We start from the raw sequence: 21902 nt of genomic DNA, 5'->3' as shown, positions 1-21902 counted from the left end.
CCAGTACTGTTCCTGGTCGTTCTGATCTGCTGCCGTTCCTGAACGTCCAAGCCGCCGCCACCACTCACCCAGCACCTCGGCAAGTCGACACGCTACGTCTTTCTCAGCGACCAAGTCGTCCCGTTACGGTCTCTTTCTGCTGAAGATGACGAGGCCGTGAGCGTGAGCAAGAACCTGTAGCGTAGGGACTTATCATGCATGTGTAACATGTACTTTAGGTACTGTGTGATGTGTGCGTCGTTCTGTTTGTACACTGCATAGTAGATTGCTTAGTGCTAATATATGTTAGCAACCAATCTAAACGTCTACGGTTTCATCATTCACCGCACCGCACGTCAACAAACGTGACGGTCCGCAATCATCTCTCTACTTTTCTGGCGTCCGCGCGACAGGACAAAACTCCCTTTAACACCTTTTCAGAGTCTCACTTTGTTTATGTGCGGTGGTTGAACATGGATGCCAAAAAGCTGATAGGTCCTGGTAAAGAGTTGGGACTAACAGGAAAGGCATTTCAGCAGTGGATAGAGAAGGAGCGCGAGAGAGAAAGCGAGAGGTATACGCTAGAGCGTGAAGCTGCTAAGGAGGATCACGACAGAGAGTTAGAGCGACAAGCTGGAGAACGCCAGTTAGTTGAGCTACGGCTACACGTGCAAGAGTCGCAACAACCTAGTCAAGCAGTGACCGCTGAAACAAGCGAACTCAGCGCGAGCAGTCAAGGTTTTCGGAGTCCGCACAAGCTAATTCCAGCTTTCAATGAATCCCGGGATGAACTCGACGCTTATATTCAATGATTCGAGCGAGTAGCCACTGACCAAGGATGGCCTCATGACAGGTGGGGTCTATCCCTGAGTTTGTGCCTAACAGGGGAGGCTCTCACTGTTGTCGGATGCATGTCGGCTGAAGATGCGACTGACTTTGCAAAGCTGAAGTCAACATTATTTCAGAGGTTCCGGTATACCGAAGAGGGTTACCGAATCAAGTTCCGAGAGGCCAAACACGAAAATGGCGAACCAGGACGCCAATTTGCGGGCAGACTGCGTGGTTATTTTGACCATTGCCAAGAACTGGCCGAAACCGAAAAGACTTATGACGCCTTGAGAGACAGGGCCATCTCGCAACAATTTTTGCGTCGATGTGACCAGAAGCTTGCGGTATTTTTGAAGGAGCGAGGTTGTAAAGATTTCAGTAATTTGGCCGCAACAGCGGATCATTATCTCGAAGCCCAAGGCCTGACACACCTGGCTAGAGACAGAGAAGAGAACGCGTATGCGAAGAGCGGGACGGTGCCAAAAGAGCCAACGAGCGCTCAAGGAAAGCCCCCTTGCTTCACATGCAATAAACGAGGCCACAAGCTGTCTGATTGCTGGTCTGGAGCAACAGGGGGTAGGTCCGTGAACAATGTGAAAGGGAAGAAGCCACAGAGCTTCCCAAAAACACGAAGGACCGCAACGAGGCTTTGTGTTCCAGTTATGAACGTGGCCAAACAACGCAAAAAAGCACCCTGCGCAAACAGTGCCAAATTGCAACAGACATTGAAGACACCAGATGTGACAAGATTGGGTCGGTTGCGGAAAGTCCCGTCAGTCCGAAACGTCGAACAGAACGAATGCCGACAGCGCAAGGTTATCTGGAAGGTCAACCTGTGACCGTTCTCAGAGATTCGGGTTGCGACACTGTCACCGTAAAACGCGCACTTGTTCCAGCGGAGGATCTTACTGGGAAAACGCGGACTGTTTATTTATTAGACAGTTCCGCTCAACACCTTCCAGAAGCAGAAGTTGACATCGACTGTCCGTTCTACAAGGGCACGGTACTTGTTAGATGCATGGAACGGCCACTGTATGATGTTGTGTTGGGCAATATCAATGGCGTCTGCCCCTCTCTCGAGTTGCCTGGAAGCGAAGCCGTGCTAAAGCCTGAAAACTGTACTGGTGGCTGTCTACATTGCAAGGACAACACCGAACCTGTTTGCGATGATGATGTGGCTGCTGCATCATGATCTGGTGACAAAGAATCACCAAAGCTGCCAGTAGAGTCATGCCAAGCCCGTTGGACGTCGGTCCCGATAGATTCACGAAAATGCGAAAGGACGACCGAAGCCTCAGTGGTTGCTTCGCGGACGTTGGTAAGACTAAAACGACATGATCAACCACTGCCATATTCGTCATCATCAATGACCTTCTCTACCGGCGGTACAAGTCGGCGACACAGAGAGAAGTGGAACAGCTGGTTGTTCCGAAGGACGTTCGAGCATCCGTCCTGAAGATCGCACGCGAAGGCATAGTTTCCGGTCACCAAGGGACAAACAGGACGGCAGATAGGGTTTCAGAAGAATTATACTGGCCTGGTGTTCAAACAGAAGTCACGTGGTTTGTCAAGTATTGCGACATTTGCCAGAGGACCGTCCCAAAACATCTTGTAGGACGTGTGCCTCTTAGAAACGCGCCGATAATCAATACGCCTTTCCAGCGTGTCGCTATCGATATCATTGGACCGCTGTCACCCATATCGGCCAGTGGTAACCGATATGTCTTAACTATGGTGGACGTTGCAACGCGTTATTCAGGCACGGTTGCGTTTCCAAGCATCACCACTAAAGGATTGCCGAGGCATTGCTTGAGATGTTTTCCAGGGTCGGAATTCCACGAGAAATAGTAACAGACCGAGGTACACAATTTACCTTGACGCTCATGAAAGAGTTAAGCCGTATGCTGTCTTTTTAACAGCTACCAACCACGCCTTACCATTGAATGGCGAATGGTCTAGTGGAACGCTTTAACGGAACGTTGAAGCAAATGATCCGCAAGATGTGCCAAGAAAGCCTGAAAGATTGGGACCGAGTCGTCCCGTTACGGTCTCTTTCTGCTGAAGACGACGAGGCCGTGAGCGTGAGCAATAGCCTGTACCGTAGGGACAGCATTCATGTGTAACATGTACGTTAGTTACTGTGTGATGTGTGCGTCGTTCTGTTTTTACACTGTATAATAGAGTGCTTAGTCCTAATATATGTTATCAACCAACCTAAACGTCTATGGCTTCATCCTTGACCGCACCGCACGTCAACAAACGTAACGGTCCGCAATCCTCTCTCTACAAGCACCAACGAGGCAACGCACAGAGGTGCTGCCGACGCCATCCTCGCTTCTGCGTTTCCCCGCCTTAGCGCCGAATGCTCGCGGTGTCCGTGAATGCAGGAGGCGCCTCTGGCGGCGGCTCGGTCGAGCTCCCACCATCTGCGCGCTACTGCGCTTGCGCTGTGACGTTATCCCGGCGTGCCGTCTGCTGGGCGCCGCCCGTACACTGTGCATAGCTTTCACCCCACTTCCCCTACGTGTGCTGGCACTGCAAGTGCTTCGCGAGGCGCTCCCCGATGCCACCGACCACGAGGAAATGCTTAAACACCTCGTATAACTTAGCATCACTTGGCATTACTTCGTATAACGTAGCACCACATCGTATAGCCAGGCCCAGCTATGAACCCATCAGTTCCGCTGTGTCTTTAGCATTGCGCCACCAGTGCTAGCTACCCCGATTTTTTTTTTTTTGTCATGAGCGCGAGCAGTGGGAGAATTCTGTCTAGCCTTCAGGGCGCTTCATATGTATCAAATGTAGCAAAAAAATTACATACAGGCAGAAATGTTATTGGGTAAATCATTTATATAAAAGCACCGCCCAAGCACTCCGAGCGAAGCCGAGAAAGCGACGTCACTGACAGAATGCCCGCAGTCCGCAGTTGTCGCACTGCTGCTTGCGATTCTTCAAAATTACATTGCGTGAACATGAAATCTGGCCGTCACGTAAGACAGTGAATGGCTCATACCCCCTTAAGCAATGACTCATAGCCCCGTAAATGCGGCCTCCCCATTACGACGACAGAAGAGAAGTGAAATTCTACGCTTGAATGATCAGCGGCAACGGAGCGTGGTATGCAAGAAGACGACGATTACGAACGCGGCCGTGGCACGAGCGCATTCGCAAAGGCGCCAACGAGCCAGCTGTGGAAGAAGACGGCGACCCTCGAGCCATTGCTGATGATGATAGTTTCTGCGTACAAATGACAGACGGACGAATAGGCTAGCCACATATGGCTTCGCTGTAAGAAACAAAATGTGGCGGCACTTCAGTTATTTCGAGTGCAGGAAAACTACAGAGCTTCGCAGTTGTGTGCGTCAGTTCGTGGTATTGGCACTTCAAAATTGGTTGCACGCGACGGCACAATCCATCGGCAGTCCACAAAGATGTAGTGGGCGATTGCCGCATGTTCTGACAAAGGGCGCGCTAAACTATGAGTTTAAGACATGCACACTGTTTTATAGCATTGAAATAAGAGTAACGTGGGAATGAAATTCATGCATGCAAAATAAAATACTAGAGTAAATATTTGAGGCTTTAGCACAGCCGGTCCACATTACCTTTACGGTTAGACTTCTAGGTGCGCGCTCCCTTTGGCAAGGTCGGGAGAAGCAGAGAGAAGTGTGTCACACGGCAGGGCAGCAACGTAAACAGCGAAATGTGATATTGTGCTGCAACACAAGACTAGCAGCTTGCTCTTCACGACGTGGCAGCTGTTCATATCAACGTTGGCACCGTACGACAGCACTCAGCCCTTCACTGTCACCAACTCTTTATGCAACAAGTAGACAGTAATTTGTGCTATGCCTAGGACAATGTGATTGCAGAGTGAACGTCTCTTGCTATCTTCGTCTGGTAAAAATCGTGTACACCGAAGAGAAGAGCGGCAACGAAGCTCAGACCACCCAGCAGCTGGTAGTAGTTGTCGTACGATCCTGTCGCATCCCGAAATCGTCCTGCATGTATCATGAAAACATTGAATGAATGAATTATTGAATGAAAGAAAGATGCTTGTTGTTGCGGAAAATCTGGTGCATGGCCTAACTATCGGAGGGAAGATGAGTTATGGAATGAACGGATGGTGGCAAAATCATGCCGAACATTAAAGCTTTATAGTTACAATCGCGCAGATATTTTACTTCACGTGCGTTGTGCTAAATGCAAGGAGTGCACGTTCTTAATTTCAGAAGTAATTGGGCAAATGGAGTCCCTCATTTATATTTGCCCTGGTTTGTGAATAAAGCAGAAGAGAGCAAACAGCAAACCTATTGATCTACGCGGCGGTGATTTGTCTCCATATTGATTAACTCTCTTTCTTACTTAGTGAGAGAGCATTGTGCCCTAAGGGTATATTCATAATACTTAGTGCTGTGTCAATAGTGATTGTGACCGTAATCGTTTCTATTCAGTAGTTTATTGAGTGATTCCTTAGTATTAGAAATATTGGCGACTTTCGTCACCAGTTATTCTACGACGTATGATTGTTTAATTATTATACAGAAATTATACTACAAAGTCATTTCATAAACCCATTTCATCAGAAATAAATACACAATAAAGGTACACAGGTATTCTTCGCAAAAGAAACGGCGCTTTTCTTATATCTTACAAGGCCTTGTTGACGTGCATTATAAAAGGCATTTGATCCTTTCTTTGTGCATCCTGGACTTGTCGGTTCTTTAGTCCTTGTAATTTTTTTTCTGTTTTGCTGGTCCCCACTATATGTTATTGCAAGAAACATAACGGAATACTGACTAGCTGTGTGAGGGACCCTTGCTTGACTGTAGCATAGTTGGTTCGATGTTTTCTTCAGGTAACAGCTGCCATTCCCAACGCAGAGCTACATAGTGCTGAGTTTCCTTCGTAGTACATTACCGCCGTTTACGTCTCTTTGATATGCGGGAAATGTCATGTGGTGCTCCATTGTCGAATTAATATAAGCGCGGCTACCAAAAAATAACAACAAGCTACAAGTTTTCGTCTGATCATGCGTGGAAGGCGGATAATATAGTATTTTGTAGTTGTATATGCTGGCTCTTGCTTCATCGTTAAGCAAGAAGGAGACATGTATCGTATTTATGTAATAATAATATTAATAATAATAGCTAAAATAATAGTAAGATATATCCTGATCACTAAACCAAACAAGGCAGGCAGCGTTCATTAGTTTTGTTACATCTGCACATATTTTTACCTTTTATGAAATGGGAAATTTCGGGAGAAATAGGCGTTAACGTGTATTTAATAGAGCTTGTTCGCGGTGCAAATTTAGGAAATCCTCGACTTTTGCCCGAAAACGAAGGACCCTACACACACCCAGTGGCAGATATTCAAGGTGGTATCAAAAAGGTTCATTGAAAAGCGTCGGATACGTAGTTGCACATACCGAGAGGCCCCTGTAGCACATCGAACGATATAGTTATACTGCGCTATCTTCGGGATTGGTCCAGGAAACAAGTGCATGCCCATCCCGAAGGGAAGCTGATTCCGCTCTTGCGGCTTCCAGGAAAAGCATACCTGGGGTTTTCTAAGGTAGCGACATCTCGCTATCTGTTTTCGTTTAAGCTTTTTCCCGGCGCACTTTAAGGAACAAAAAAATGTAGTTCTCCGTTTTGAGCAGGGGTGGTATTCTGTAAGAGTCTACCTAGTGGACTGTTCATTTCGGCGACCGTTGATTCGCTGCTGCTTGACGTGCAGCAAGGTACCAGCCAGTCTTGTTCCTGCAGGTCAAGCAGCAGCGAATCAACGGTCGCCGAAATGGACAGTCCACTAGGTAGACTCTTGCAGAATACCGCCCCAGGTATCGAATCCACGTCCCACGGACGCCTCAAGTGCAGTTGCCCGACGCTTTTAGTGCGCTGAGCTATAGTGCCTAGAATATACTGGCTAGTGTACCGACTGTGGCCTTCCGGGTGGCACCGTTTGCAATGAATCTCGGCGGCTGCCGCTAGGAGCGCTGCAGTGCGGTTGGGTGCCGCCGCGCCACCCGCTCTTCATAGACCCCCGTGTTTTATATTATTGTGATAGCAATTATATGGACACTTCAACCGGATTTCTGCCGTCGGCGTCGCCGTCGGCGTCGCCGTGAGGTTCCGTATAGATAAAATCTGCGCCGCGCGCCGTATGCCCCAGAGGCAGCGTGCGGGGACGCGCGCTATCACGGAGAGCGAACGCACTCAATCTCCCACGCGCAAGCAAGAAAGCGGAAAGCCAGCGCCGGAGGGAGCAGGGGGGGCACTTCTCTGCCAACAACCGCGCTCGTCGCTCGTCCGCACAGTCTCTTATCTCTCCCACGCGCAAGCAAGGAAGCGGGAAGCCAGCGCCGGAAGGAGCGGGGAGGGGGGGGGGGGGGCGGGGGGCGCGCTTCTACGCTGCCAACAACCGCGCTCGTCGTTCGTTCGACCGCACCGTCTCTTATCTCCACACGGCTCTGACCTTTATGCGCATTCGCCGCTCAGTTTCCGTTGAAGCGATAGACGACGCGTACCTTCGCCCCCTGCTTCGGCGTATATATCCGCTCGCTGCCAGCGTTTTGACGGTCGTTGTCTGCAGTCATTCAGTGTGATCTATTCATGTTTGTTTGTGCGCGCTCACACCAAGCTTCTTCAATCAGTTAGTAATAGTCGGGCCACATTTTCCAACGCACGCTACACATGCAATGCTGCCCGGGTCGGCAGTGCAGCGCTACAGGTGTGTCCCTTCGCACGCGCTGCCCACGGGAAGCGCTTCTCATCAACACCACCGTTTCACACGCGCCTTCTCGTGGTCATCGAGTCTCTCTTCATGTCGGTCTACTTACGCCGCAGCACACCTGCTTACTTAATCAGCTCATGTTTACTACAATTCATATTGCTACCAAAGCCGCTCACCTTACTTCGTATGACATTGCTGTGTTGCTATCGCATTCATCGCTTCGCCCTTAGGGCGAAACTGTGACATTTTTATTTATAAAGCCGTAGGAGCAGTAAATTTCTCATGTAGGAAGGTGACTTCTAAATTAGGGTATCTTTTGACTATAATAAGGCTTATTTACTGCTTGCTGCCTGCGTTTGAGCCTACGTACAAGCTAGCTCTGTGTCTAGTGTCGAACCTCCGGTGGTTCAATTCAGGAAAAGGAAGCACTAAATTAGTTTTATAAGACAGTCGAGCTCATTGCAACGTATGATTTTTAAAGTAAACCTATTCGGCGACTTTTTACTAATGGAGCATAAGAATGCCTAATTTATATACACCTGTGAAACTGACTATATATATAGGATGTTTTTTCAGACAATACAGATTTTTATTTTTAAAAAGTAATGAAACTTGGTGTTTTCGGTGATGAGTTCATGGGCGAGGCGGACATTGCGGCTAATAACGTGAGCAGTAGACTAATTAACAAAAATTTATTGATTACCATTTTTATTCGTGCCTTGGGGACCGTTGTGTAAATGACAAATTAGGAGGCAGGGACATTTTCATCCACACCCACCTTTTAGATACCTAGCTGGAGAATCGCACCTAATTCGAGATATTCAAGACGTGTGCGGCGAAGTTCGAGTGACAGCGTACCGCGGCAAATCCTAACCCGACGCACAACCGCACATGCTTTCCAGGCAAAGCATATATGTGACGCATCAGTAGCTGCCGCGACTACAGCCGAGACGTTCGGTTTGCTACTTTCTCGCGCTTGTCGTCATGGAGTTTCGGTCTGATATGAGAGCGCGCGGTCGCCTTTTCTGTGCTCCAGCGGATTGCCTGAATTTACCGTTGAAATTCGATGATAAATATCTCAAATTAATTACGACTTTCAAGGTAAAAAAAATGAAGGAGCGTTAAAATGTGAGTGACTTCATTTTCGTTAGTTCAACAACTGAATTTTTGTTATTCCGTTCATCATCATACTTTTGACAAACTGACCATTGTATCGCATGCCGGGATGCGACTTACGTGGTGCAACAAGAACGACTCTTTCAGGGCAAAATATTAACTTTTGCTTCACTTGCCAGAATGTTCCTATATAGAATTACTCCTATTGATTGCTCGTTTTGGCTATACTTCCCTGCACTTTCGCTTTTTTGCGATAGCAATTGTGTGGACACTTCAGGCGAATTTCCACTTTCGCCGTGATATTCTGTATATGAACCCCAAGCGCGGTACCATTGTGGGCGCACGCCGTATTATGTAGGTGCGAGCGAAAGCTGGCGAAGGCGAGCCGAGAAGGATGGTAGCTTGATTGGTATTTGAGAACTGTTCGGTAGATGCAGAAAACACGCAAAATGTTCCCCGTACATTGTACTTGTTTTCATAAGATATAACGAACATTTTTAGCGAGAACCATGTCTCTGTAGTATGTACTGCTTCAAAGAAGCAGGCTTTAATTAAACTGCGTCGACCATAAACAATTAAGCTGGAGCTGGTTATTAAGGAAACTTTCTTGATCAAATCACAAGTTGTGCGACCTGCTTTGTCTTCTGTCTTCATCACAGCATTCAGAACACTACGTTTTCTTTAAATACAGGTGGCAAGTAAATTATTTTAAGTTATGCATTTCACCTTCTCAATAAGCATAAGCTAATGATTCCACTGGCCCAGACACCACACGACTGGAATAGAGATCGAGATTTCATTTCATTTATTTACCTTAACGACCCCACAAGGGCGTACTGCACTACAGATGGCGACTTTCGCTGGTTTGCGGCCGTTGTGCACCATCATTTTGCAATCCATCAGCGCTCGCGGCTTTGAAACTACAGCGTTGGGCGCACTCTTCTGATACAGAAGCTTTGCGGTGGACACCAGATCCTTCGAAGTTCTCCGATCCGGCGCTCTCAACGGCTGAGCACAACAAGGAGGCCACCGACTGGGTGCGCCTGTGCGACTTTGATGGAAGTTATTTCGCACATATTTATATTTTGTCTCTTTTAATTTTGTGCTTGGGAATACAAGGTGTGTAGGATACTTATGAAATATCGTACGTATCGCATCGATTTCAGACGCGATTCATTGGGGTGAAAATTGTTGAAAACGTCGTTCACGATGATAGTGAACGTGCGTTTGATGAAATGACTTTTTAAATACTTTTCACACACCACAGCAGTTTGCGTCAGCGTTTTGTCGTTTCTTTTTATCTTTCGTTCCCATTCTGCGAGCCGTGTGCAATCAGATGGTGCAGTGAACAAGAATACAAGCATTTCGCTCGAGCAATAACTACTCCAGCACAAGCACGCTAAGCAAGTCCTCTCTTCACTGTCGCTGTGGTTTCAACATTATTTCACCGCCGTCACATAGTTCTACTCACAGACACGGGAGCAGAACAACAACAAACTTACTCGAACCTTTTATGACGCAAGAACAAACACACAACACCGTAATGACACTGAAAACGCAAACTCAGAAATCGACGCAACCACTGCGAAACTGCTCTAGCCAAGCAGACGACACGCGCAGTCAGCACCCACCTACACGGCTGCGACCCCTGCCGGCCACCGTGGACATTCATTGCAGATGGCGCCACGCTCCCCCATTGAAAAGCGAGGGTGCTCGGCACACTAGCCAATATTTTAGGCACTATAGCTATGCCACGAATGGCTTGCACCAAGTAGCTCTTCACCCCCGCAGTGTTCGACGAGCTTCAGCTTGAATAATGGGAGGCCATTTGGGGATGTTGGAGTGCATGCGGCAGGAATTGCCGAATCCTGACTGGGAGCTTACCACTGTTGTTCAAAAGAAAAGTGTACAATCATCGAATTATGCCGGTGCTAACATATGGGGCCGAAACTTGGAGTTATGCTCGAGAACAGAACAAAGAACAAAGAAGCTCGAGAACAGAATAGGTTTTGCCTGAGCTCGTTGCTTGCACATAGCGCAAATGTTTTCCAGCAGAACGTATGGACGCGGACAGAAAGGGACGACGACACACGCTGGACTAGCAACTGAATGTTTATTCTTGGTTTCCCACACCTTTTATAACACAACACAGCCGACGCTTCTTCCTTTTGTCATGCCGGTTATCCGTCGTTTAGAGCCAAATATCGTCGCTGCGCAAGTAGCTTTTTTTCTTTTTCTGTTAGTAGTATCGATGGTGTACTGATGCATGATTGCTCACTTCTGTCAATGGCTATGGCTTCTAAAATTTCGCATGTCACCTTGTCTGTACTTTTTTCTAAAACCTTGATGTCGTAAAACTGTACGGTGCAATGGTGCTGGCGATAATGAAAAGCGAGATGCCCAGCGGATATTCCTTCTAAATATGCTGCATGCTCTCTTGTCCTGTCATTGACGCACCTTCTGGTGGCTGATTGTCCACTGCTTATTTTTCTGGCCATTGTTGACCTGCGCAAACATTGAATACGCCTTGTTTGGTGCTGAACATACAACCGTGACGCCTTCCTTTCCGGCTATCTTCTTTAGCTTATGGGTTAGGCCGTGTACATAAGGCGCAACAGCGACCGTCTTCCTTTTCTGTTGACGCTTTTCTTCTTTTGAGGCTCGCTGTTCAGGAGTTTCATCTGCTTTAGCAACCCTTCGGCGACTGCTGTAAGCAGGCCTTTCGGATAGCTAGCGTTGTTGAGCATGGTTATCTGGTGTATGAAGCTTTCTTCCTTGAGGTGCTGACACGACTTCTTCAAGCTGAAGCCGACGCCAGATTTTCTGCAACACGGGGCTTCATCATGAAGCTGGGAAGGCCATGTAATGCGTCCCTACTGAAAAAACCCCGTATTCCCCATAAGTCCTATATTCAATAACATCATATGACATATAGGAGAAACTGGTGTTTGTATGGGATCCTATATGTTTCATATCTGATTATTGGATATGGGAGTTATGGGGCATATGGATTTTTCAGTAGGGTAGGATGGATAACCGAAGGACCATTATAGTTTCAGAATGAGTACCAAGAGAAGGGAAGCGCAGTCGTGGACTGCATAAATCTAGCTGGTGTGATAAAGTTAGAAAATTTGCAGGCGCAAGTTCAAATGAGCTAGAGCAAGACAGGGGTAATTGAAGAACGCAGGTAGAGGCTTTAATCCTGCAGTGGACATAAATATAAGCTGATGATGGTGATGATGTGGCTCTTATGCAGCTCAGACACCGGAGGCCTGCGATGCCCTACTGGAACGAAAACGGGTTACCGAACGTGAGAGCTGCCTCACCCAGATGGAGCAAATAAAATTCCTTCAATTTAATAAAGCATATCATCTTTACCAACCAGTGTGTCATTCCCGCCGCACACACTACCATTTGCACAGAAGTTATAACTGTGGTTATCGCTTGGCTCCAGAAGTGTAATGCGATTCTGGAGAACCCTTCTTTTCACCAAAGAACGATTCTTCGCGTTCATTTGGTGTTGAACGGGTTATGGCTGGCAACATTTTTTTTCTTAGTTTGGGAACGCCATGAAGTTGCTCGGAAAATGAACGAAGATATTGAACAGCATGCCAAATGAGAGACAGTTTTGAGATTGATTGCGGTACAGATGCTTTATGCTTTTAAGATGCGCACTGCGCAATATAAAATCTGTCTGACACTTGGTCGATCTTGGCCGATCCATGAGTAGGTATGCGCCAAAGATAACAAAGTCATCATCATTATCATCATCAATCTGCGCCGAAGTCCTGAGTGCTCCATGTTTTCTATTTATTGTACTTCTTAAAATCTGTTTATACAAACTTTCTTGATAACCACTGCATTCTTGGCGAAATAAACGCAAAAAATGCCCCATGTCGAGATTAACCATCCTTTGAGTGCATATTTAGCGTTAGTGTAGAGTATTCAGGTGTTTTCTTGGTTCATATGTCATCATCATCATCATCAGCTTATATTTATGTCCACTGTACGACGAAGTCCTCTCCCTGAGATCTCCACCCCTGTCTTGCGCTAGCCGATCCCGAATTGCGCCTGCGAATTTCCCAACTTGATCACTCCACCTGGTTTTCTGCCGTCCTCAACTGCGCTTTCCTACTCTTGGTATCCATTCTGTAACTCTAATGGTCCACCGGTTATCCATCCTACGCATTACATGGCCTGCCCAGCTCCACTTTTTCCGCCTAATGTCAACTAGAATATCGGCTTTCCGTTTTTTCCGTGATCCACACCGCTCTCTTCCTGTCTCTTAACGTTAGACCTAACATTTTTCGTTCCATCGCTCTTTGTGCGGTCCTTAAGCTGTTCTCGAACTTCATTGTTAACCTCCAAGTTTCTGCCCCATATGTTAGCACCGGTAGAATGCAACGATTGTACGCTTTTCTTTTCAAAGATAGTCGTAATCTCCCAGTGAGGATTTGGGAATGCCTGCCCTATACATTCCAGCCCAATTTTATCCTTCTACAAATTTCTTTCTCATGATCAGGGTCTCCTCTGAGGAATTGACCTAGATAAACGTACTCCTTTACAGACTCTACAGGCTGACTGGCGATCCTGAATTCTTGTTCCCTTGCCAGGGTATTGAACATTACCTTTGTCTTCTGCATAATCTTCAGTCCGACTCTTACACTTTTTTGGTTAAGGTCCTCAATAATTTGCTGTAATTCGTTCCCATTGTTGCTGAATAGGACAATGTCATCTGCAAAGCGAAGGTTGCTGAGATATTCGCCGTCGATTCTCACTCCTAAGCCTTCCTAGTCTAAGTGCTTGAATACTTCTTTTAAGTATGCAGTGAATAACATTGGAGAGATTGTGTCTCCTTGCCTGACCGCTTTCTTGATAGGTAACTTTCTGCTTTTCTTGTGGAGAACCAAGGTTGCTGTGCAATTCTTGTAGATATTTGCCAATATATTCACGTATTCATCCTGTTTTCCTTGGTTACGTAATGCATCTATGACTGCTGGTATCTCTACTGAATCAAATACTTTTTCATAACCAATGAAAGCCATATAGAGAGGTTGTTGTACTCCGCAGATTTCTCTATTACCTGGTTGATGACATGAATATAATCCATCGTAGAATATCCCTTCTTGAAGCCAGCTTGTTCTCTTGGTTGGCTGAAGTCAACTGTTGCCCTGATTCTATTGTGAATTACCTTGGTGAATATTTTATACAATACTGAGACCAAGCTAATAGGTCTATAATGCTTCAATTTCTTAAGGGTTTATTATAGTTCGGAGCAGCGCAGCCGCGACAGTCAAAACGAGACGCGGCTTTCAAGCACGAGCGATGTTGCGGAGCAAAATCGCTGTACCCACTAGCGTCTGATGGAGTTGGATGGACCCACTAGCGTTTCTTATCGCTACAATTACCCTGGCAGTGATAAGGGAGCCGTCCGGCGACCTAACAGCTCGTCAGGATGACATGATCGTAATATGGCTTCAGGCGGTCGACATGGACAATGTCTCGTCCACGACGGCGTCGGTCCGAAGACGGTTCAACTGGTGGTTCGATGACATAATTCACGGGAGATGCGCGTTCGACGACGCGATCAGGGCCTACATACTTCGGGAGTAGTTTCGATGAGAGGTCAGTGGCGGTGAACGGGACAGAGAGTCACACAAGCGCACCAGGAAGCAAGGTGACCGCGGAAGTGGAGTCACCGCGAGTGCTCTTCTGGCACTGTTGGTCGTTGGAAGTAAAGGCACGTGCGAGGTCGTGGCATTCTTCAGCATGCTTTGCTGTGGTAGAAATAGGCGAGCCCTCGGGTGCATCCGGCCGTTAAGGTAAAATTGTGTCGATGGTATGCGACGGGTGCCGACCGTACAGCAAGAAAACGGCCGAAAAGCCAGTGGTGCTCTGAGTAGTGGTGTTGTACGCGGAGGTGACTAAGGGCAGAATGGCGTCCCAGTTCGTGTGGTCGGAGGTGACCTACATTGAAAGCATGTCGCCGAGCGTGCGGTTGAAGCGTTCTGTGAGGCCATTAGTTTGCGGTTGGTACGCCGTAGTTGTGCAATTAATAACGTGGCACTCTTTAAGTATGGCTTCAACCACTTCCGACAGAAAGACACGTCCACGATCACTGAGCAATTCCTGTGGTGGACTATGCCGCAAGATGAATCGGCGAAGCAGGAATGAGGAAACATCGCGCGCTGTAGCTGCTCCTAGAGCGGCGGTTTTGGCGTATTGTGTGAGGTTATCTACTGCCACAATGACCCAGTGGTTACCAGCCGACGTCAAGGAAAGTAGCCGCAAATCAATTCCGACGCGCCCAAACGGCCGGGTAGGGCCGAGTAGAGGCTGCAGACCAGCTGGCGAGAGCTGGGGTGAAGATTTACGGCGCTGGCAGACGGGGCAGGAGCGAACGAATTGTTGAACGTACTTGCACATTCCTCGCCAGCAGTAACGCTGTCAAAGGCGCTGGTAGGTTTTGAAAACTCCCGTGTGTGCGCACTGTAAATAGGCGTGAAAGGATGCGCAGATTTCGGAGCGCAGACTGCGAGGAACTACTAGCAACCACTGGCGGCCGTCTGCGGTATAAATGCGTCGGTGAAGCTGGTTGTCGCGAACCGCGAAATGGCGAGCCTGACGCCGCAACGTGCGAGTGGTGGGCTGTGGTGATGCGTCAGCAAGCAAGTCTATAATCGAGGCAATGCACGGGTCCTTGCGCTGCTCGGAAGTGATACTGTCAAGGTCGATTGAAGAAACAGCGAGCTCGGATAGTGAGTAGCAGGCATTGTCGTCAGACAAGGGAGAGCGCGATATGGCGTCGGCGTCAGAATGTTGGCGTCCGTTGCGGTACAGCACGCGGATATCATAGTCTTGCAGGCGAAGTGCCCAGTGGGCAAGACGGCCTGAAGGATCCTTCAACGATGACAGCCAAAAAAGTGCATGGTGGTCCGTGACGACATCAAATGGGCGGTAATACAAATAAGGCCGGAACTTAGAGCCCAGATGATCCCCAGACATTTTTCCGTGACAGAGTAATTCGTCTCCGCTTTCGTGAGGGTGCGACTGGAATACGCCTTGACATATGCAGGAAAGCTAGGTTTGCGCTGCGCAAGGACAGCGCCGAGGCCAACACCGCTGGCATCTGTGTGTACCTCTGTACGGGCCGCCGGGTCGTAGTTGCGCAAAATTGGGGGAGTCGTCAGCAAAGGACGGAGATGTGCGAACGCTTCCTTGCACTCTGACAACCAGGAATGAAGGGGTCTGTTGCTTCCAAGGAGCTTCGTCAGAGGCGATATGATGGCGGTGAAATTTCGAATGAAGCGTTGGAAGTAGGAACACAAACCTACGAAACTTCGCAGTTCTTTGGTGGACGTAGGTTTAGGGAATTCGGCGACGGCACGAAGCTTGGCTGGACCAGGGACAATTCCATCCTTGGAAATGACGGAATCCAGTATCGTCAGCTGCCGCGCTGGAAATCGGCACTTCTTTAAATTTAGTTGTAGGCCGGCGTTTCTCAAACACGTCAAAACACGCCGGAGGCGTTGAAGGTGCATGGAGAAGGCCGGAGCAAAAATAACGACGTCATCAAGGTAGCATAAGCACGTGTGCCATTTCAAGCCGCGCAGAACGGTATCCATCATGAGCTCAAAAGCTATTGGCGCAATTACGAAGTACAAACGGCATGACGTTATATTCGTAGAAGCCGTCGGGCGTGACAAAGGCTGTCTTCGGTCGATCGTCATCTGCCATAAGTACTTGCTAATACCCGGAGCGCAGATCGAGAGATGAAAAAAATTCTGCTCCTTGTAAGCTGTGAATAGGGTCGTCGATTCGCGGAAGCGAGTAAAGTTCCTTACGAGTAATCTTGTTGAGGCGCCGATAGTCCACACCGAACCGTACAGAACCGTCTTTCTTCGTAACAAGAATGACGGGAGATGCCCATAGACTGTGGGAAGGTCGGTTCACTTCGCGGCGGAGCATATCGGCCACTTGTTCATTAATCACGCGACGTTCTGTAGCCGATACACAATATGGGCGTTGCAGCAATGGCGATTGGGAGCCAGTATCGGTGTCGTGCGTAACAGCGGACGTCCGGCCCAGGGAAGGTTTCCCGACGTCAAAAGAAGTACGAAATTCGTGTTAGATGCACAGAAGCTGTGATCGCTGGCCCGGTGTAAGTTCATTGGCAATAGAAAAATCGAACACATTTATGGGCAATGGGTCAGCCTTAGAAATCGAGCCGAGCGTACTGTAACGGGTGCAGTATGTGTCTTCGGGAACGTCCGTATTTTGTACGACTTTGATAGCTTCGACACGGCCCAGACATTCTCCTCGAGGTAGCAGCACAGGGCACGGGAACGGGTTGCAAATAAATATAGCACTAGAGCTTTGTGTGATGTTCACCGTCGCAAAAGGTAGCAATAGATCTTTTTGTCGAGTGGAAAAGTGGCCTGAAGGAAAAAGTAATCCGAAAGCGTTGGAGAGGATGCTGTAGCACAGCAGATGTAGGGCGTCGGGTCAATGACGGCTGCCTGCGTAGCTCCTCGTAACTTTGACACATTGTAATTATCTCTGCCACAGTGAGAGAATTTTTGGCAAGCAGCATGTTGAAGGCATCGTCTTCTATGCCTTCCATAACATTCCTGAGCTTATCAGACTCCGACATGGGGGCGTTGACTTTCTTGCATAAGTCCAGGATGTCTTCGATCTAACTTGTGAAGGATTCACCTACTTGCTGAGCGCGTTCCCGCAAACGCTGTTCACCGGGCAGATTACGAACAGCAAGGCGACCAAAAACATCGACAAAAGACGTCTTGAAGCCTGACCATGTCGGAAAATCTGTTTCATGGTTGTTGTACTATAAGCTGGCCACACCCGCGAGGTAGAAGAGCACGTTGCTGATCTTAGCTGCTTCGTCCCATTTATTGTGGGCGCTTGCCCTCTCGTAAGGTCGTAAGCCAATCCTCAACGTCGGTGTCATCCGCGCCTGTGAAGATAGCAGGGTTCCTGTGGCGAGGCACACCAGAGCACGGTGCCGGTGCAGGGGGAGGCACTTGCTGGGAGGCTTCTTCAGGCATGGTCGATGGTACGGTGCGGGATCAAAGTTCCAGATTGCAAGTTTTGATGGCGCAGCACGCTCCACCAATTGTAAAGTGTTTATTAGAGTTCGGAGCGGCGCAGCAGCGACACTCAAAACGAGTTACGGCTTTCAAGCACGAGCGCCGTTGCCGAGCAAAAGCGCTGTACCCACTAGCGTCGGGGCGTACTATAGAGCCGTACCCACTAGCATCTCTCTTCGCTATAAATTCTTTAAAATTTCCCTTCTTGTGGATGAGTATAATTTTGGCGTTCTTACAGCTTTCTGGTACACTTGAAATCGTGAGGCATTGCGTATAAAGGGCCGCGAGCTTTTCAAGCATTATATATCCTACATCCTTGATTAAATCGACTGTTATTCCATCTTCTCCAGCAGGTCTTCCCCTGGTCATGTCTTTCAAGGCCCTTCTAACTTCATCGCTAGTTATAGAAAGGGCCTCTGTATCATGTTCATCTCTACTTCGAATGAAAGTAGCTTTGCTTCTCTGGACACTGTACCGGTCAGCATAGAATTCTTCTGCTGCTTTTACTATGCCGTCAAAGTTGATAATGATAGTACCCTGCTGGTCTTTCAATGCATAGATTTTGCCTTGTCCTATGGCTAGTTTTCTCCTTACTGAGTTCGTGTTGCGTCTTTATTTTACTGCTTCCTCAATCTTTTCCACGTCATGATTTTGGATATCTATTACATTCTTCTGGTTGATCAGTTTCGACAGTTCAGCGAATTCTATCTGACCTCTCGAGTTTGACACTTTCATGTTTTTAAGTTTCTTTATTAGGTCCTTTGTTCATTGGGAGAGCTTACCTACTGGTGGCCTTGGTGCCTTACCTCGCACTTCAATTGCTGCTTCAGAGATCAACCTAGTTACGGTTTCATTCATTACCTCTATGTTGTCTTTATCTTCCTGTTCTAAAGCTGCATTTTTGTTTGCGAGCACCAGCCTGAATTGGTCTGCTTTTACCCTGACTGCGTGTAGGTTCGTCTGTTTCTTCTTGAGTAATTTTATTCTTTCTTTCTTCAAATTGGGATAAATCCTAGACCTCACTAACCTGTGGTGACTGCACATTACCCTACCTAACACGTTTACATCCTGCGCTATGCTTGGATCGGCAGAGAGTAAAAAATCAATTTCGATCGTTCCTTCTTTTTCCATTAGGGCTTCTCCAGGTCCACTTCATGTTGCTGTGATGCCTGAGGAAGGTATTCATTATTCGGACCCTATTAATTCCCGCGAATTCCACCGACATCTCTCCTCTAGTGTTCCTAAAATCGATGCCGTAGTTGCCAATTGCTTGCTCGCCAGCCTGCTTTTCCCCGACCTTTGAATTACAGTCGCCCATGACTACAGTATACTCAGTTTGCACCTTTCCCAATGCTAATTCAACATCTTCATAAAACTGTTCTATTTCTTCACCATCGAGACTGTAGGTTGGGGGGTAGGTTTGTACAACTTTCATTCTATACCTGCTATTCAGCTTTATTACGACAACTGCTACCCTCTCATTAATGCTGTAGAATTGATCAATGTTGCCCGCTATGTCCTTATGGACTAGAAATCCTACCCAAAATTCTCTCTTATTTTATCTTATCGGCCACGTCCTCTGTAGCAGAGGACGTGGCCGTTAGTCAGCACTGTATAAGCCTCACCAGTTCTTACCTCACTAAGGTCCATAATATCCCAGACAATACCTGACAATTCTTCGAATAGCCCTGCTAGCTAGCCTTACTCGATAGGGTGCGCGTGTTGAACGTTTCCACGTTCAGTTTCCTTTGGCGGCCTGTCTGGATCCAGAGATTCTTAGCACCCTCTGCCACGTCGCAGGACTCAACGCCGCCTTCGTCAGGTGCTCCGCAGCCGCTGGGGACTAAGAGCCATTGGTAAATTAGAGGAGTGATTTTGGAGGTAGCAGCCGAATACTGCACCAGGGCGGCAAATTCCTGTTCTGGTGAGGCAGTGACTTTGTTGAAGCTTAGTGGGTCTTCCTACTTTGGTTGCACCTTGACCAGCATAGCCCCACTAGCTCTCGGCGATTTTTTTGCCAGTGTCAGGCGCCACTGTATGCCTGAAAATGTAGTGGACTGGAGAAGGATTCGGACTTACGACCGCCAACTTACTAAAAAAAAACGTACACAACATTACACGCCTAGGCATGCAACACCGTAATCCTCCAACGTCACTGCAGGATGACCCTAAATAAATGGTCATTGAACTATCATTTGCGGCACAAACGCCAGGAACTGTCTGTTCGTACTCTACATCCGTTATTAACGAACGCAATAGTGCCACTGAGAGCCTCGTTGACTTCACGGATGTACTATCAGACTCACTCTCACTTTGTCGTCAAAACCCTTCAGTGCGACCCACGCATTTAAAAAAGCGCGCAAGTTACACGTTCAAGCCTACAAGAAGTGTCGCGCTTATTTATAAGTACTTACACGCAGTGAATGAAACTGAAATGCTGCCGTCTTCTAAAGACTCGTGCGAGACACGCAAAGCCTTAGACATAGTGAAGTAGACTGCACAATAACCAGTATCGAACCTGATACAGCGTTACTTTCAGAACTCGCGAAATCTGAAAACACATTCTTAGTTTAACGAAGACTCATGTGGACTTTCTACAAATCTCTGCAAAAAAAATACCACTGACGCTATCCTTTCTCGAGCGTTCAGCTGTCACGCTTTCCTGAAAGCAAGCGTTAATTTAACTCGACAATTTATCTGCCTCTACCACGATCAGAAAAAAACAACACTGTCCTCTGCCTAACCGAACTTTCCTAAAACTCAAAGTTCTTCGAAAGTACACTCAGAGAAATGAATAATAGTGAATGCGACTTACCAAACGGGCCTCGAAAGAAATGCACTAGTGTCAAACAGGACATGACTTGTCACGAACTCGCGCGGAAGCGTCGCTCATCAACTGGCGCAACTTGCGCGTGACCTTCCAAGCTACATGATACGGCGCCCGTTAATCGGCGTGTCGCTTTCTCGAAATTATATGCCGCACCGTCAGACCACGAAAGTTTTTCATATGTCATTCATATGTAGTATGAGAAAAATCTTCATTCAAAGTTCTGCCGTGACTGTTCGCAAATCTGTTTTTATACCACACGAGAATCACATTCTTTGGTTATTGTTTTTATAAGTATTTGCCCGGACTAATAAAACAAATGCAGCATGGTACTAAAAAAAAAGTATGTACTCACTACCTTTGTTTAGGGCTCTTGCACAGCAGACAGTCTGTACAGTAGGAACAATGAGCCTGTTGTGAATATGGCAGCTATGAGATTAGAATCCTGTACCATATTTTAAATCACTAAATATCATTGAATTACAGTGTTTGGGCGAACCAAGCAAGCATGTAGTGTTGTCACAGAGGTTTTCTCAAGGTAAGTCGCAAGTTCATTGTTTAATTACCTATGATCACTGGGCTGACAAGCGACACCGGCACCATGCCAACGCCAATGATCCCACTGGAGGCCGCCGTCCTGTCCACTCCCAGGTATTCCGCGAGAAGCACGTACCGGATACACAAGATGTAACCTTGAGAAATTCCCACCAGTGTTGCTAACGCTGCCACCGGCAACATAAAAGTCACTTGTGGAATTGTCACCATGCACACACCAAATACCACAAAGCTAAACGCGTACAGAGGTCGGCGGGTTGAAGGCAAACAGTCCGCTAGCAGCGGAACCACGATGCGGCCCACAAGTTGGCCTATTGAAGAAAACGTCACCAAATGTGTCGCCCTGTCAAGCTCTAGGCCTTTGTCGATCCCGTAATCCACGATTGTTGACCGGAACTCGACGCCCGTGTAGTCTCCAACAAGGGTGGCTCCAAGGACAACGTAAAATGAAGGCATGCTGAAGAGGGCCAGGACTTGCTTCAAGGTACTGCTGTCGGGCTGTGTCGTTTTCTCCGTTCGGTTGGAGCACCGCCGTTTTTCTGAGCTTCTTTAAAAAAATTATTACCAAGTTTAAATTAATCTCTGATTTAACTGCAGGCAGGATAGAATGTAGGGATGGAAAGTAGTTGCGAAGAAAGAGATACTCACGGGAATTCGCTATTATTTACCATGCGTTTGGCACAGCAGTGATAAAACCATGCTTCAATGAGTGACTTTGACGTTGTCAGTAGATTGGCCAGCAAGCAATAATT

At 47.5% G+C, this 21902-nt stretch overlaps 1 protein-coding gene across 1 annotated transcript in view; it reads right to left on the bottom strand.

Annotated features, from left to right (window-relative positions):
* Positions 1 to 21691, bottom strand: part of LOC125943988 (uncharacterized) — a 136853-nt gene extending 115162 nt beyond the window's left edge. Inside the window, exon 1 of the mRNA XM_049663634.1 lies at positions 21288 to 21691. Coding sequence (XP_049519591.1) covers positions 21288 to 21606 — 319 coding nt within the window. The 5' untranslated portion in view covers positions 21607 to 21691. The remainder of the gene's footprint in view (positions 1 to 21287) is intronic.
* Positions 21692 to 21902: the final 211 nt, after the last annotated feature.

Source organism: Dermacentor silvarum, chromosome 3, assembly GCF_013339745.2.
Source record: "Dermacentor silvarum isolate Dsil-2018 chromosome 3, BIME_Dsil_1.4, whole genome shotgun sequence".
Taxonomy (NCBI): Eukaryota; Metazoa; Arthropoda; class Arachnida; order Ixodida; family Ixodidae; genus Dermacentor; species Dermacentor silvarum.
This window is presented reverse-complemented; position numbering and strand designations above follow the sequence as displayed.